This window comes from Piliocolobus tephrosceles, chromosome 10 (assembly GCF_002776525.5).
Source record: "Piliocolobus tephrosceles isolate RC106 chromosome 10, ASM277652v3, whole genome shotgun sequence".
Taxonomy (NCBI): domain Eukaryota; kingdom Metazoa; phylum Chordata; class Mammalia; order Primates; family Cercopithecidae; genus Piliocolobus; species Piliocolobus tephrosceles.
The window spans coordinates 64238552-64254665 of record NC_045443.1 but is presented as its reverse complement, the minus strand read 5'-3'; the positions used below and the strand labels follow the sequence as shown (position 1 = coordinate 64254665).

The following is a 16114-nucleotide window of genomic DNA, read 5'->3' as shown; positions in this document are numbered from 1 at the left end:
TTTTCTTAATCACTTCATTGCTCTAATTTTTTTAGATACTCAAGGGACTAAACCTGAATTTATTATTAGCAGTTTTGTCATGAAGGTAGGCGCCTTCTATTTAATTTTCCTGATGAAATGCTTATTTATGTCTAGTCTTCTATTCAATTAGTCATTTTTGCTCTTGTTGAGGATAATGAAGTCATTGCTCTCCATTCTGACCTAAAAGGTTTCTTTTAGAAATATTGTCAGGCCTTGGTGTAATAAGCAAGATTTCCATCTCTTGTATATTTATGGGCCAAGTCTTTCTGATCACAGGAGGTTTATGTAGGAAATTAAAACTATTTTTAATATTCATCCTTTCAGCAAGCATGCACTGGGCACACACTATGTATAAGGTGCAATGCTTAATGCCTGTGATAATACCAAGGTACATAAGGCACATTCCTGGCCCTATAATAATATGTCAAATTTATTGGATTCTCTTTATGCATCAGACTTGGGTCTAAATGTTTCCATGCACTAACTCATCTAATCCACCCAAAATGATATGAGATTGATCCTATTATTAGCCCCATTTTGCAGATAAGGAGATAAAGGCAGGGAGAAGCCCAGGATCACTCAGATGGAGAATTTGAGATTTGAACCTAGGCTGTCTGACTCCAGAATCAGGTTACTTACTACATACTTTCCTATGGAGCTTAGAGAATAGTAAGATAGACTGCATTTATGCATAAGATTCACTCAGATACTATAAACAAGGACATGGTAGTGCAGTGGTAGGGGAAACGGGTGAAATCAAGATGCAAAGAAGAGGTAGAATAAGTTTGTTGTGTAGAAATGAAAGACAGTAGAAATAAAAGTTTGTTGGGGAGAAATGCAAGTGAGTAGTTCAGCATAGGGTGGAAAGACAAACTTTAGAGTCCAACACCCTGGACTCAAATTCTGGCTCCAGCACATGTTAGTTGTAAAGCAACTTCTCTTAGCCTCAGGCACTCAACTTATTTTAGTCCTAATGAGCAAAGGTATAAAGTGTAGAAACACACAATATGTTTAGGGAATGGAAGTAATACTGGGTAGAGCAGGTTTAAGGGGATATTAGGGACAGTTCAAGGAAGGAAGGAAGGACATGTGTGTGCTTGTCCACAATAATTGTGGCAGAAGACAGAATAGGTATGAGGAATTCTTGGAAGACTTGAGGACAGCAGAAAATGGATGGTCATTTTACTTAAAGGAAATCAAGTACAACAATAATAAGATTGACTGCAGTGCACTTTGGAGTAAGAATAGACTGAAGAAGTGAACCTGGAGGAGGCCATTGGGATTTTCCAAGAAAGATAAGGTCAATAATTAGGACAATGCCTGGAAAAGAAGGAGAGAGATTCCAAAATTATTTCAAAGGTAGATTTGAAAGAATTTGATAGCCAACTGGGGATTTGGGACTGAGACAAAACGTTCCTCAGGTTTTTGCCCCAGGGACCTGCAATGATGACAATGCCTGTGCAGAGAGAAATTGCAGTTAGTTTAGGTGTGAATCAAGAGTTGAAAACTTGGATGTCAGGGGTATAGTTGACTTTCTGAAAAGTTTGAATGCAAAGGCAAAGAGACAGTGGAGAGTTTGAGTGTCAGTAATCCTAAGGTTCAATTAGGAATGTGCATTTCTTTAGGATTAATCCTTTTCTTTCTTTAGCAGAACCCAAAGTTAATTGTATATTATGGAGTCTTCCTCTCATGCTTATCAGAAACCTTCACTTTTTTTTTTCTGCATTATTTCTTTGAGAACTTGATGAAAGCTATGAACTTCTTTTATCCCCAAGTTTGTGTGTGTGTGTGTGTGTGTGTGTGTGTGTGTTCGTATTGGGGGGATCATAAAAAGACACAGAAAATTTTGCATACAATTTTAGGGAGTTCTTGTATTTTTAGAAGCTCATGAATCCCAAGAATCTACTCTGCATAACTTTTTTAAAACAATGTGTTAATTTTTTTCTATCTATAATTAGCTGCACATCAGGTGCTGTGCTAAGTACCCCACTTATATTAGCTCATTTAATCTTTCCCACAGCATTTCCATGTAGGTATTACATTTTGAACATGGGTGACATGGAGTTAGAGTTGCCCAGGGTCACAGAGCTAGTGTGTGGTATAACCAAGATTTGAACTTAGGTCTCCATATTATGGTTATCCAAAGAAACAGAACGAATAGGATGCATATAAATATGGAAAGGAATTTATTATAAGGAATTGGCCCACATGATTAGGGAGGCTGACAAGCCTCAAGCTCTGCAGGGTGAGTGGGCAAGCTAAAGACCCAGGAGAGCTGATACTGCATTTCCAGTCTGAGCCCAAAGGACTGAGAACCAAGAGTGCCAATGGAGTAGCTCCAGTCCAAAGGCAACAGGTGTGAGATCCGGGAAAAACCGACATGCCAGTTCATGTCTGAATGCATGATAAAGCATATGACCCTATCAGGCAGGAGGAATCCTCTTTTACTTAGAGGAGGGTCAACCCTTTTGTTCTACTTAGGCCTTCAACTGATTGGATGCGGCCCACTGCCCATCCAACATTGGGTAGGGCCATCTATTTCACTCCCTCTACTGATGTGACTGATAGGTTTACCCCAAACACCCACACGGACCCACGAAAAATAATGTTTGACCAAATACCTGGGTGTCTGCTGGATCAGTGAAGTTGACACATGAAATCCACCATCACAATCTCTCTGGCCTCAGTTGCAGTGCCTTATATTGTCATTTTAAAAAATACACTGTAATATTTTTCCTAGGTGAACTTCCTGTTTGCTTTCAAACACACCTTACTTAAATTATCCATGTTAGAGCTGCTGCTTTTCCCTTGTTTCCTCTCTTTCCCATTACGTTCTCCTAACTGAAGATTTTAAAGTAAAAACAACTTGAATTCATTCTCTTTGTTTTATCCTCTCTTTATTTTTTCCCCAAGATGACAAACTATCTGAGGAAGTTTCTTTCATTTTGAATGTTGAAAGAGGATTTGTCCGGTAAAAGTGAATCCACAGATACCCACTAGGAGTGCATATCAGGTGTTAAAAGAGTTTTCAAATTCACTGTATGCAATGGAAAATAAGTGCTGTTTTTTGGTAGCACTATTGAAAATTTCAGGTGCCTGCTTAGTATGCAGTGTGTGTGTTCATAAAAAGTCAATGCACGATTTAAAAAAATATATTGTGGATGTTTTTAGGCCGTGGAGCAAATCCAAAATAACAGCTGGGATTTTACTTCTCCTGGGGGACTCCTCAAACTCATGAAATTCAGTCCCAAGAAGTCATAACACTCTGTTAGTATGAAAGCCCTGTGAGCAGGAGATTGGAAGCTCAGTTGTCAGAGTACAAAGGAAATGAAAGGGAAGTTGCTCTTTCTCTCCATCACACACATTTTCAGCTCTTCAATAGACTGAACGTATCCATGCAAGCTTGAAAAAGATGATCAAAAAATAAAATTAAAGCTTTTAGTTTACAGGGGTTTTTTTTTTTTTTTTCTTTTCTTTCCTACCAGGTGAGGGAGGTACTAGGAGTAAGAGATTATGTCTTCTTGCCCCTTTATTTTGAAAATTTTACGTTGAAAAGGAGATCAAGTGAGGCTACATTTAAGAGTAGGTCTCTTGGCCTATACAATCAACTATGCACACTGGTTAAGGTAAAACAAATTAAACTAAATTTTGAATTCTATAAACCCAGGCTATAAAACCTTTCGAGCTACACAAATAACTAGGAAGAATTTATGTTCAAATAAGGACCACAAATTCTTAATATAAGTGAGATGATGTCTATAAACAGTGGCTGTAGTTGTAGCTTCAGTCTTTAAAGGACATTGATTTTCAAATTTAGTAAAGGAGAAAAATAATATATCTTATGTTCTACTGGCTGGTAGATATGTTCCTCATAAAGCTCCAAATAGTGCTATAATTTCCTTGGAATAGATTTTTATAAATGGTGCTTTGAACATAAGATGATTTTAGACAATGAAACCAAGTATTTCAGACTAAGGTTTTTTTCTTTTTTTTTCTTACACTTTTAAGTTCTGGGGTGCATGTGCAGAATGTGCAGTTTTGTTACATAGGTATACATGTGGCATGGTGGTTTGCTGCACCCATCAACCCATCACCTACATTAGGTATTTCTCCTAATGTTATCCGTCCCCTAGGCCCCCATCCCCAACAGGCCTGGGTGTGTGGTGCTCCCCTCCTTATGTCCATGTGTTCTCATTGTTCATCTCCCACTTAAGAGTGAGAACATGAGGTGCTTGGTTTTCTGTTCTTGTGATAGTTTGCTGAGAATGATGGTTTTCAGCTTCATCCATCTCCCTGCAAAGGACATGAATTCATCCTTTTTTATGACTGCATAGTATTCCATGGGGTATATGTGCCACATTTTCTTTATCCAGTCTATTATTGATGGACATTTGAGTTGGTTTCAAGTCTTTTCTATTGTGAATAGTGCCGTAATAAACATACCTGTGCATGTGTCTTTACAGTAGAATGAGTTATAATTCTTTGGGTACATACCCAGTAATGGGATTACTGGGTCAAATGGCATTTTTAGTTCAGTGATTTCATTCTTTTTTCTGGTCTGATATTATAGAGTGATCTCAACAGTATCATGAAAAGGATTCATTAAGGGGCTATTTCCCTGTGGTGATGTGCTATGTGTAGCTCAAGCGAGGTTAAATACCATCATCATCAACTAACAATGATTGCTTACTGTCCCTGGCTCTGGGGATGCAGAGGGGTAAGCCATGGTTCCCCTTGAGAGAGCTCAGGGCCTAGTTGATAACTTAGGCATACGTACAATGATGATACAAGACACTGGATGTTGGTGAACAAGTGTTTAGACAGTAAGTATTTTGTGGTGGGAAGGATACGAATCTATCCTTAAGAGGTTCTTTAACTAATCTCACTTGTATAATCCATATAATAATATCTGACTCTTACACACAGAAGAATGCATTAACTTGATCTTCCCTATTAAACTATAATTTTTTTTTTTTTTTTTTTTTAAGAGAGGGTCCAGCTTTGTTGCCCAGGCTGGAATGCAATAGTACAATCACAGCTCACTGGGCCCAAGTGATCCTCCCACCTCAGCCTCTCGAGTAGCTGGGATCACAGATATGCATCACCATGCCTGGCTAATTAATTATTATTTTTTCTTTTTCTTTTGGTAGAGATAGGATCTCACCTTGTTGCTCAGGCTGATCTCAAACTCCTGGATTTCAGTGATTGTCCTGCCTCGGCCCCCCAAAGTGTTGGGATTACAGGCATGAGCCACCACACTGGGCCTAATTTTCTTTTTGTATCCTTAGCTTTTAGCTCAGAGTCTATCACATCGTAGGAATTTTGCCTATGTGACTTAAAATACTATTAACAGGTGTAAGCTGGAACTTCCTCTCCACTATAATCCATCACTCATCTTGGCAGCACAAGTGCTGATTGCACTGTAACTGTATGAGTATGATTCAGTCCACACAAGGCGTTTTATTGTGTGGCTTTTCCAGAATGATGCTTGTTAGACCCACTACGGACATATAAATGTTATATAAGCTGCTGCAAAATGTTGTGGTCATTTCTTTGTTGTCAAAACCTAGGTCTTTGCTTGTATACATACATCAAATGTCTTGGTTATGGCCTGATTGGCCTTGTCCCTTTGGGGAATCAATGGCAAATGCCTTTCTCTACATAAAATTGGCAGGACTAGACCTTGAAACGAGGTTAGGAGCAGACTAAAGTACCCAAGGAGTCTCGTTCATTTTAGGATGAAGCGTGGGCCATTTAAAGGCGACAGGTGTGATGTTCATATTGATTTTCTGGATTTTACTTTTCAAAGAGTCTGGAAAGAAGATTTGAACAGCTCAGACAGGATTTCTACTGATAACCCCCTGGGATGGTTTGACTCTGCCCTTCATTTAGCCCTTCAGTTCCTCTATCCTTGAAGCTTCTGGACCCGAGTCTCTCCATTGCTTAGGAGAGATAGCCATTTGCTTTGGCAGCTGGGCAGTTCTGTAATGACAGATAGCCACCCAGGCCAGCGACAGCAGCAGAGGCAAACGTCTTCACCCGATAAGACCGCTTATGCAGTGGCAGAGGAAAAGAAGATTCAGCCTTTTATAGTTAATGCATTTCTCTGGCAGTATTACTATGTTTCCAAGAGGAGAGGGAGAGAAGGCCAGTGTGAGCCAATGTCCTCAATTCGGGAGAGCAAACTGCAGTTCCTTCAGAGGCCAAAATAAACTGCAGGACACCGAGTCATTCATAGCAGTGCAGTTGTTGGGCCCCAACAACCACAAACCAGTAGTTACAGCCTCAGGGGCCCTAAATTCTTCGGTCCACATCAGATACTCCGGAGGGAGAGACAGGTATTTTCTAGCCAGCCCCCAGCCTTGAGGCAGAGGCAGATGTCATACTCCACAGGGCAGTCACCGAGTGTCACCTGGAACACTGTCAGGAACCCCTCCTAGCATTACCGTTTTGAAAGCACAAGCAAGAGCCCCATGTCTGGGCAGAATCTTCCAGGCTGTATCACAAAGCTGTCTCCCTCCCACCTGACTCATTTTTCCACCAATTTTTTATGAACCTATGACAAGGGGAAGAAACTAATCATAAAACCTGATCATAAAAACCTTCCTATGCTTGAAGACAGCGATTACATACTCACTCAGCCAAGGTCTCCCTGCATCATTTAAAACAAAAGAGAGTCTCCATTCACGCTGTTCCCACCCTGCCAGGAAACATATTCCTGGGACCAGCGCTGACCATCCCAAAAGTTGCTATTTCCCTCAGTTGAGGGCGAAGTTAGCAAATCCGTAGCTGCAAGTCTCAACTTGGGGGAGGGGGCGACAGCCAGGGCGTAGGGAGAGCGGCGCGGAGGAGGGACTAGAGGGAAGGACACTGCCCCTTACTCCATCGAGGTCGTCGCCTAAGCCAGAGGAGCCGCCAGTTTGGGCTCTGGAAGGAAGGCGGGGAGGGAGTGGCGGCCGCGGTGGAGCGGCGTGGGCTCCGCAACAGCGGCTTGGTGCCAGGCTCGGTACCTGGCAGGCCGGGCGCGCCTCACAGGCCGCCCGGGGCGCGGAGGGTGTGAGCGCGCGCGCCCCCTCCGTGCCCGCTCAGCCTCGCGCGCGTCTCGGGGGAGGCTCCGCCGAGAGGCGCCCGGGAAGCCCGCAACCTCAGTCCTGCCGCCGGAGGAGCTTTGTGCGGCGGCGGCTCCGAGTCCCACCTGCTGGCGGCGGAGAGACAAGGAAGGGGAAGAAGGAGGAGGAGGGGAAAGAGGCGGCGGCGCCAGCCCATTCCTCTCGCCGGCGCCCACTCCCGGGGGCTCCGCAGCCCCCAGCTCTCGGCCTGCACCGGCCCTTCGCCCCCGGCCCGGCCCAGCCTCCCGGCCACACCGCGGCAGCCGCCGCTGCAGCCCCCAGCCCTGCCCGGCGGGGCCCGGCCCGGCCGCGGCCGCCGCCGCCGCCGCCGCCGCCCGGAGCCGCCGGCGAGTTTGAGGGGAGCGCTGGGCGCACGGCGCCGCCTCGAAGTGCCCGGGAGCCGCCTCGGCGCCCCAGCTCCGCTGAACAGCCCCGGCGAGGCTGCCCGAGAGGACGAGCGAGGAGGCGCGGCGAGCCCCGGAGAAAGGGAGCCAGCGAGAAAGAGCGAGCCCAAGAGCGAGCGCAGGGAGCGACACCATGCCCGGCTGGAAGAAGAATATCCCCATCTGCTTGCAGGCGGAGGAGCAGGAGAGAGGTGAGCTAGGCGGCGGGGCCGGGGAGGGAGGGAAGGGGTCCGGGCCGGGGCCGCCCGGTGCCTCCCTCTCCCCGGCTCCCTCCCGACCCGTCCACCCGCCAACGGGGGAGGGGCGCCGCTCCTTCAGGGCCCGCGGGCGAATCCAGGTGGCGTCTTGCGAACTCTGATTCTTTTTTTTGTTTGTTTGTTTGTTTTTTGGGTGGGGGGGGGTGGGGCGGGCTGGAGGGGCAGGGGGAGAGGGGTGGTGCTGCAGCAGGGAACTTTTCGCTTGGGGAAAGATTTTTTCTGGCGAGGATGTAGGGGAAACTCCAGCTTCTGCAGGGCCCGCTCGCACGTGGAGCTCCGAGCGGCCGTCTGTGGGGTGGGTGCTTGCGGGCTGATGGTGGGCAGGGAGGGGGGTTCCTGCAGTGCTTTAAGTGACTTTTCAAACTTTCCTCCACCTCACGCGGCCACCCTCGCGCTGTCCCCGCCTCTGGCTGGGCTGCGACGGCGTTGCCAACCCAAAGTTACTGGAGATTCATAAAGAAGGAGGAGGAGGAGAAGGAAAAGCGTGGGGGAGGCAAGGGGGGCGCTGCCGCAGGTCTGTGGAGGGGGAGAGAAGAGGGGAAAGGTTGTCCCCTCGCTCAGGGTCTGGGGCTGGGAGTGACTGCTTGGAGATGAGTTATGCCCCAGCGCAGTCCCCTCTGTCAGTTTAATACCGCAGGACTGCGGGCTTTTCGTGATTACTGTCTATTTTCTTTGCAAAAGGCGGCTCTCTGTGCCTGGTGCCTTGCAGACCTTTTGTGCTTCAGCTTGACAAGTGTGCTGTACACTTTGCTTTTAAGTGACTTGCGGAGAGGAAAGTTGAAGGGCCTTTTGCACTTTAACGGCTTGGTTCTGTTGAGGTCATTTCATGGTGTTTGGATTGTGCAGAGGTTGGCCAGGGAGTTCAGCTTGGTAACCTGGATATGATGTACTGAGTGCACCAGAATTTCCTATACAGGCCCCATGGGGCTAGAGGGGTGTCCACGGTGGCTCTGCTAGCATCCAGAGGAACGCTGGCTGCCAAGGTCCACCAGGGTTTATCCCTTTGCTTCTTCTACCCTGTCCTGTCCTGACTTTGAGGAAGGTGCTTTAGAATTGGATAGGTTTCAGGATGCAGGGGCTGCATGGGCTGTGGCAAACAGCCAGTGCTGAGGTTAAGTGGCGCAGCGTGGGTAGGTGGGCGAGGAAAGCAGGAGGAGGCCAGTCTGGTGTGTGGAGAAGGCAGAGTTGTCAAGGGGGCTTAATCCAGCAGTTTGGTGAGCTGGTATGGACGGTGGCTTGGTTATTGGGCATGCTAAAAGTTTCAAGCGTTTGAATAACACTACTGAAGAACCAATGTACAATTTCCAGTTTTTCTCTAGGTGGCACAACCTGTCTTTGGTTTGTATCCTGTTTAATGACTCAGGGAATTCATCCCTTTTTAAGCACTTCCTTATTAGATATGTGCATTCATTTTCCAGCACACTTTCTGGCAGGTGACCTTACGTTTACCCATTCAAAAGGCACCCCTGCTTTGGGAATGCTTCTGCTTCTCCCTTTAGTAAATCATATCTTTAAACTTGCAAATAGCAGTACCAATAATTTATAACCAGGTAAAAGCACTACATGAAAGCATTCTGTCAAGCATGGAGTGACTGTCTGTCCTATCAAGTAAATGTCACAATGTACTTGGCATTAAATGTATCAGTTTGCTTAAAAAAATTCACCATGCTTCCGACAAGTTTTATCAGAATGCCGAAGTGGGTAGATTTTCGGATTGTGACAAAATGTACTTGTATGTCTTTTGGAAATATATGGTAACATTGAAAGATGATTGTCTAATCTGCTTGGTGGAGATAAGACTGAAATTCCTCCAGAGCATAAAAATCTGAGTAAGAAATTGAGTGTTCTGCCTTATCTCCCCCAATGGGAGAAAACAGGAAATGTTTCTTACTTTTTGCTTTTTTTCACTTTAAAGGTTTCTTCTTTCTCACTTTAATTATGAGATGCTTTTCTAAATAATTAGTATTTATTTTTGTTTGTTTGGTTGTAGCATTTCTTTTTGAAGTCCTGCTTCTTTTGGAATGGACAAATACATGGTTTTGTTTCTTTCACAATTTCCTGTCCAACTGGTGTTTTTGTTTCAATTGTGTGTGTGTGTGTGTGTATATATATACACACACATATATATACATATATTAAATATATATTTAAATAAACTGAGCTGCCTATGTGACTTTTAATGCATATATCAGAGGACGTGGTTTGAGCTTGGCTTATCCTTTTGGATGAATTTCAGTGTGAAGAGATGAGAGATGTTTTCTATTTGTATTTCAGGTCAGATTGTGTTAAGCTTTTCCCTTGACCCTTGAAATTCTAAGTGATTCAAATAACGTTGAATTGGATTCTTCTAAATATACACAAAAAGATTAAACTGTCAGGTTGGTCAGGAAGATAATGAACATGGAACAAATACATTTTAAATTTTGTCTTGGGTTAACATTAACCAAAAGGTCAATTTGTAATATCTTACTATTAAATTCTAAGGTTGATTGTGCTCATCTAAACCACTGCTCTATCCACATTCCCCACAACCCCAATCTACATGTAAACATTCTAAAACCCATTATGGAGACTACTCTAGCGTAACTTTTTTTTCATGTAGATTTTATTTAGTAAAATCTCTTCTTGAGGTGTAATGCAAATTAATACAAAATGCTAGCTTCTTTGAAGACCACGTATTTGAAGGAGTATGTATCTTAACCTTATTCCCAAAAAAGAAAAAAAATGCCAATCTCAATTCACGTACAAAAAGAGGCTTGGCTGTTCTATATAAATTCATGCCATATCTACATACACCATTCATAACTTGGGTTCATCTTGAAGGCCTGTGTCAAGATGATATTAAGTAAGTTATTGCTATGGCATGCAATGCTGAGCAGAGAAACCGTAACATATGGGTTGTTGCAGTAAATGCAGTCACTTCCAAAATGACATGTTAAGACTTACTCATGTACGCTGACATACTATTAAAATTCAGAACACATTTCTCCATCCTCCCCACTACCCCTGATTTTCTGCCTGATCTGCTAAACCCAATCCGTTTAGAAGCCAGTTAATACACTTTGGGGTAAATGTTTTAGGAGAAGAGAAATGTTTCTGAAAACTGTCCTGTTTAATATCTCTTCCAATCAAATTAAATTAAGTAATGTATTCGTCGTTTTACATCTGCTTATTAGCTGATCATGTGTAATAGGAATGTGGTTGTTGAGAAAATTCTTAGTATAAAGAGATAAATGCTTCTGTAATTAAGGATGCTTTTCTTTTGCCTGTACCATACCTTCTTACTTGTGTGGCTTTGATTAGTAAACGTTTATTGTGTTTAATAATGTATAGTTAGGATAGAAAATCAAACATAATGCTTGGAAAGATTATCTGTTTCTGCAAACATACTTCTTGATATTTTTGTTATTGAGGAAAAGAGAAAAATATTAATTTGTATTTTCTCATTTCCTTTGCTTTTATACTTAGATTTAACATATATATATATAACTTAATTATATAGATGTGTTAAGTGCATTTCACATTAGCATATACATTCACCAGGGGAAAATACATGCATTTTTAATAGCACTTCACCCCGTTGCCTTTTTGTTCTTCTTACAAGTTTTGGAGGTCTACAAAGGAAACTGAGAACTTCTCTTTGGATTTCTGTTTTAGAAATTATTATTTCTTGACAGGGTCTTGCTTTGTCACCCAGGCTGGAGTGCAGTGGTGCAGTCACTGCACACCATAGCCTGTACCTCCTGGGCTCAAGAGATCCTCCTGCCTCAGCCTCCCAAGTAGCTGGGACTACGGTCGTGTACCACCATGGCTGGCTAGTTTTTTCTTATTTTATTTTTTGTGGATATTTGGATCACTTTAGATATAAATAAAGAGCTTTTATCAAATATCTATGAGAAGGCACAGGGAACTTAAGGAGTAGACCTTTACTACAACCTTGGCCTGTTTCATTTCCCATACTACCCATATCGTGAGGAGATCTGGTGACCCTACCCACAACCTCCTTAACAAAAAGTTCAATTTGGAATTTGACTTTTGCCTAAGGAACAAAGTAGGGAAAAGATAAGAAAGCAAAGACATCTCGGGCCTGCTTTGTTTCAGGCACTGTGTTAGATGTTTCCCATGCATTATTTGGTGCAATCCTTATAACATGCCTGTAAGGTAAGTGTTATTATTCGTCACCCTGTCAGATGGGGAAACTGAGGTTCAGAGAGCTAATGAATTTGCCAGAACTTATAAAGCCAAGACTTAGGGCATTCATTTCTAAAGAGATATTTAAAAAGAAGTCAAGTTACATTTCCTCAGGTGAAGTTTGTAGAATTTTATTAACATTATAACATTTTTCCCTTTTGGGCAAAATTGTAATAAACTGCCATCAAATCTTTCATTAGGAATTCATTAGAGAGTTTTCTTAGTTACATATACTGGGAAAACACTTCTACAGTATAGTTTGGACTTTTGACAACGATTTTGCAAGGTAGGTGTGTTAATTAACAATAAGGATTGGAACCTCAACATATTTCTAAGTTGAATTATTTGACTACACTTTAAGGAACTCATTTAAGTGAATGGGTTTTTTCCACCAAAGACTTGCCATTATTGCATATTTTTCCTTTTCTTTTCAAAGCATATTTGCCATGAAGGCAAGAATTAACAAGAATTAAGTGTTCTTCCTTACTGTAAATAACTGGGAAATGATTGTATTGTTAATAGCCATTGCATGTTTGTCCTTTGCCAACATTTCATTTAATTAAAGCCAAAATCTGAACTCTGGCTACCTAACAGATGGCCCAGTGGTCAAATAAAGAGGCGTCAGATAATGCTTTCTTCTACAGCAACCTGATTGCTTTCGTTCATGAAGAAAAAGAAATTTCAACTGATATTAGTAAAAGAATTTGAGAATTGACTCTTATGGATTTTAAAACTGTTACATTAAATGCCGCAGATGGCAGACTATTAAAGGCATTTAGGATTTGATTCATTTATTTTCAATTAAATTATAATAGTGGTTAGTAATACAAAATACAAGAGTGATAGTAATACAAAGTAACATGTCTATCAGAGACAACGATTCAAATGCAAAGCCAAACGCTGGGTTTGAATCTCTTGTTTTATCTTTTATTGAAGTTTATTTCTTCTGAAATTGAAAAGATTCTTAAATATAAATATAAAAAATCTATTCATACAAATTTTCTTATTCAAGAAATAAGAATACCTACTTGTTTAGGTATGTCAGTGGCCAAAGGGTGCTATCAGCTTTATGGGAAAATTAGTGATCTTCAAGTATATCTGCATATTAAAAGCACCTGATTTAATTTCTTACCACCTTTCATTTCAACAGTGACTAAACTTTAAGCACCAAGTGAGGTCATGAATAGAATGTAGAGAAGATATGGCTTGTATCCTAGATAGATTCCTTAAGTGCCAGCACCGTGGTTGATTAGATATTTGAGGTCCAAATGGCATTGGGTTTAAATTCAGTCTGGCACTTACTAACTGTAGGGGCTTTTTAACTTTTCAAAGCCCTTGTTTTCTCTACTTTAAGTTGAGGACAAGAAACATCTATGTTATGTGAGGATTAAATGAAATTAACAAATGTGGAGGAATGATAGTACCTTGCAGACGATTTGGAGTTCAGTAATGGCAACTACTATTTTAATAGTATATTGATATAGGTCTGTTAACACCTTAGGAAATCCTGATGATGAAACAATCAATCAATAATTTTTATTCTTTAAAAACCTCATAAAACATTTTTAAAAAGTCTAATGTTTTGTGAAAAGCTACACTGAAACATAGAACTTGATGCAGCCAAAGTCTTTGATGTATTCTAGCCCAGCTCTCACGAAAACAAAGCACCTAGTGTAGAGACAGAAATGTACCCAAGACCACACTTCATACACTTAGCAAATGTTTATTGAGTACCAACTGCCAAGGTGCCATGATGGGATGAGAAAATAATGGTTTCCATTTTAAAGGAGATTATTAAGTATAGTTATAGAGTCATGGGCTACGACAGATAACTCCAGGACAGCTTCTCTACTCTTGTACAGATTAATGCAGAGGGAACAGAGAATAGGGGTTGATTGTGCTGGGTTGGGTGGGAAGAAAGAAGTTTCTGAAGACATCTGTCAGAGGAGGTGGCATAGAGGAAGTGTTAAAAGACTTGAAGGAAGGGGAGGAGATTAGAGAGTTGGGAGGGGATAGAAGGAAAGGTATTTCAGGCAAGGAGCATGGTGTGTTCCAAAGCATTGTGAAATGAGACATTCTGGGAACCATGACTGGTTTCTTAAAGGGGATGGAGTGTAGAGTATGAACATACTTATGAGCATAGAATATGAATATTCATTTCCCCCATGGGATGAGGAATGGAGCTGGATGGGAGCATTAGACTAGAAAGGGCCAGATTGGAAAGGGCTTCATATGCCAGATTAAAGAGTTTGATTGTATCTGGCAGGCGATAAAGAATTGATAGGCTTCCAACAGAGGAGTGTCGGGATCAGATTTTTGTTTTAGAAAGCTCATCTTGGCAGCACAGAGGAAACATCTGAAAAGGGAAGGACTTGGAAGGGAGGGAAGCAGGTGGGAGGCTACTGCCCTGTTTCAGGCCATGCAGAGATACTCAGGAGATGGACTTGGTGACCGGGTAAATGTAGGAAATATGAAGAGTGTAGATCTCTGGTTCAGGTACTGATTAGAATCAGAATTGTATCTTGAGACCCAGTATCTTGATACAGAGCCTGGTATTTTTTTTCTATCACATATTGCCTTTTTTGTTGCCTCACTCCCCCCATCAATTTAGGGGAGAAAGTAAACATAATGTGGTAGAATAATATAAAAATAAAGAACCAGCGAAGTGATGGACTACCAGACTGTGCCATGATGATAGCTTATTGTGCAATAGCTTTCTTCTTTTATTTATATACAATTTATATTACCTACTCCTAAAGGAAAAATAATTATCCTGTACATTTATCTCCTAAAACTAATTTAGAATTTTACGTGAGTTTTTAAGCTGAAAGAGAGGGAATGGTTGTACTGCATTTATTTTTTAGATTTATCTTCCCTGGTAATGCAATTGGGTAGGTTTTTAAATTTATTATTTTCTGAAAACAACTAAGTACTCTGTGAATAAAGTTTTAATATACTTCTTATACTATACTCAAAATCAGAAAGCTGGAGTTTTTTTAAAGTCCTCTCAGCCATTTCCTCTGGCTATTTGGCCTAGGTATAGACTGACCATCTTGACTTTGACTTTCTCATCTGTAAAGTAAGGATGATTCTTGGCATACTGACCTTCCGGGGTTATACTTGGAGGTAAAAGCTATTAATGTAACGTTATTATAGTTATTATATCACAAAGGTTAGAAGTTGGTGAAAGACAGAGGGTCTTCAGGTACATTTGTCTATTAGCAGGCCATCTCTGGATGGGGACATTATTTGGATAACTCCTGTTTCATAAATTAGAAATTTTTATTAAAAAATTTCAATCCCTAGTCTTCCAAAATGAGGTTCAAACATGAGGTTCCCCTTTGGACTCCCATTTATAGCAAAATAACTCAAGTGATGCAACAAAGTTACAATGCATGCAATGTTACAGTTACCCAAGGCAGCCTCATTTCTGGCTGCAGCTGGAAAAGTCCAGCTCAAATACCTAGTGGGCTCTGCCACTCCCTGGTGTTACTTATCTGCTTCTTTCAGTTCAGGCTTCTGACAACCCAGATTCCAGAAGATCATTATTCTTAATTAAAATGATGTTTGGAACCTTTTGAAGGGAGAAAAATATCTTGCAGATCTCCACTGCCAACATCTTTTTTTTTTTTTTTTGAGACGGAGTTTCGTTCTTGTTGCCCAGGCTGGAGTGCAATGGTGAGATTCCTAGCTCACTGCAACTTCCACCTCCTGGGTTCAAGAAGTTCTCCTGCCTCAGCCTCCTGAGTAGCTGGGATTACAGGTGTGCACCATCACACCTGACTAACTTTTTTGTATTTGTAGTAGAGACGGGGTTTCACCATGTTGGCCAGGATGGTCTTGAACTCCTGACCTCAGGTGATCCGCCTGCCTTGGCTTCTCAAAGTGCTAAGATTACAGATGCGAGCCACTACGCCTGGCCAACATCATTTGTTTTTATTATACTACTTAAATATGTACTAACATATAACTACATGTAAACTCCTGATGCTTATAGCTCTCATACAACCACAAAGCCAAAACAGATTCTACAGAAGAAAAATAAACAAAACTACCTCCCAAAATCAGTTATATACAAATCAACAACATTGATTTCATATGACTTGATGTTATTTGCCTGAGACTAAATGCC

The 16114-nt window shown here is 41.7% G+C and overlaps 1 protein-coding gene across 1 annotated transcript in view; it reads left to right on the top strand.

Moving 5' to 3' along the window:
- Positions 1–6008: 6008 nt before the first annotated feature.
- Positions 6009–16114, top strand: part of LOC113224903 (serine/arginine repetitive matrix protein 3-like) — a 190066-nt gene continuing 179960 nt past the window's right edge. Inside the window, exons 1-2 of the mRNA XM_026454691.1 lie at positions 6009–6133; positions 7111–7725. Coding sequence (XP_026310476.1) covers positions 6009–6133; positions 7111–7725 — 740 coding nt within the window. The remainder of the gene's footprint in view (positions 6134–7110; positions 7726–16114) is intronic.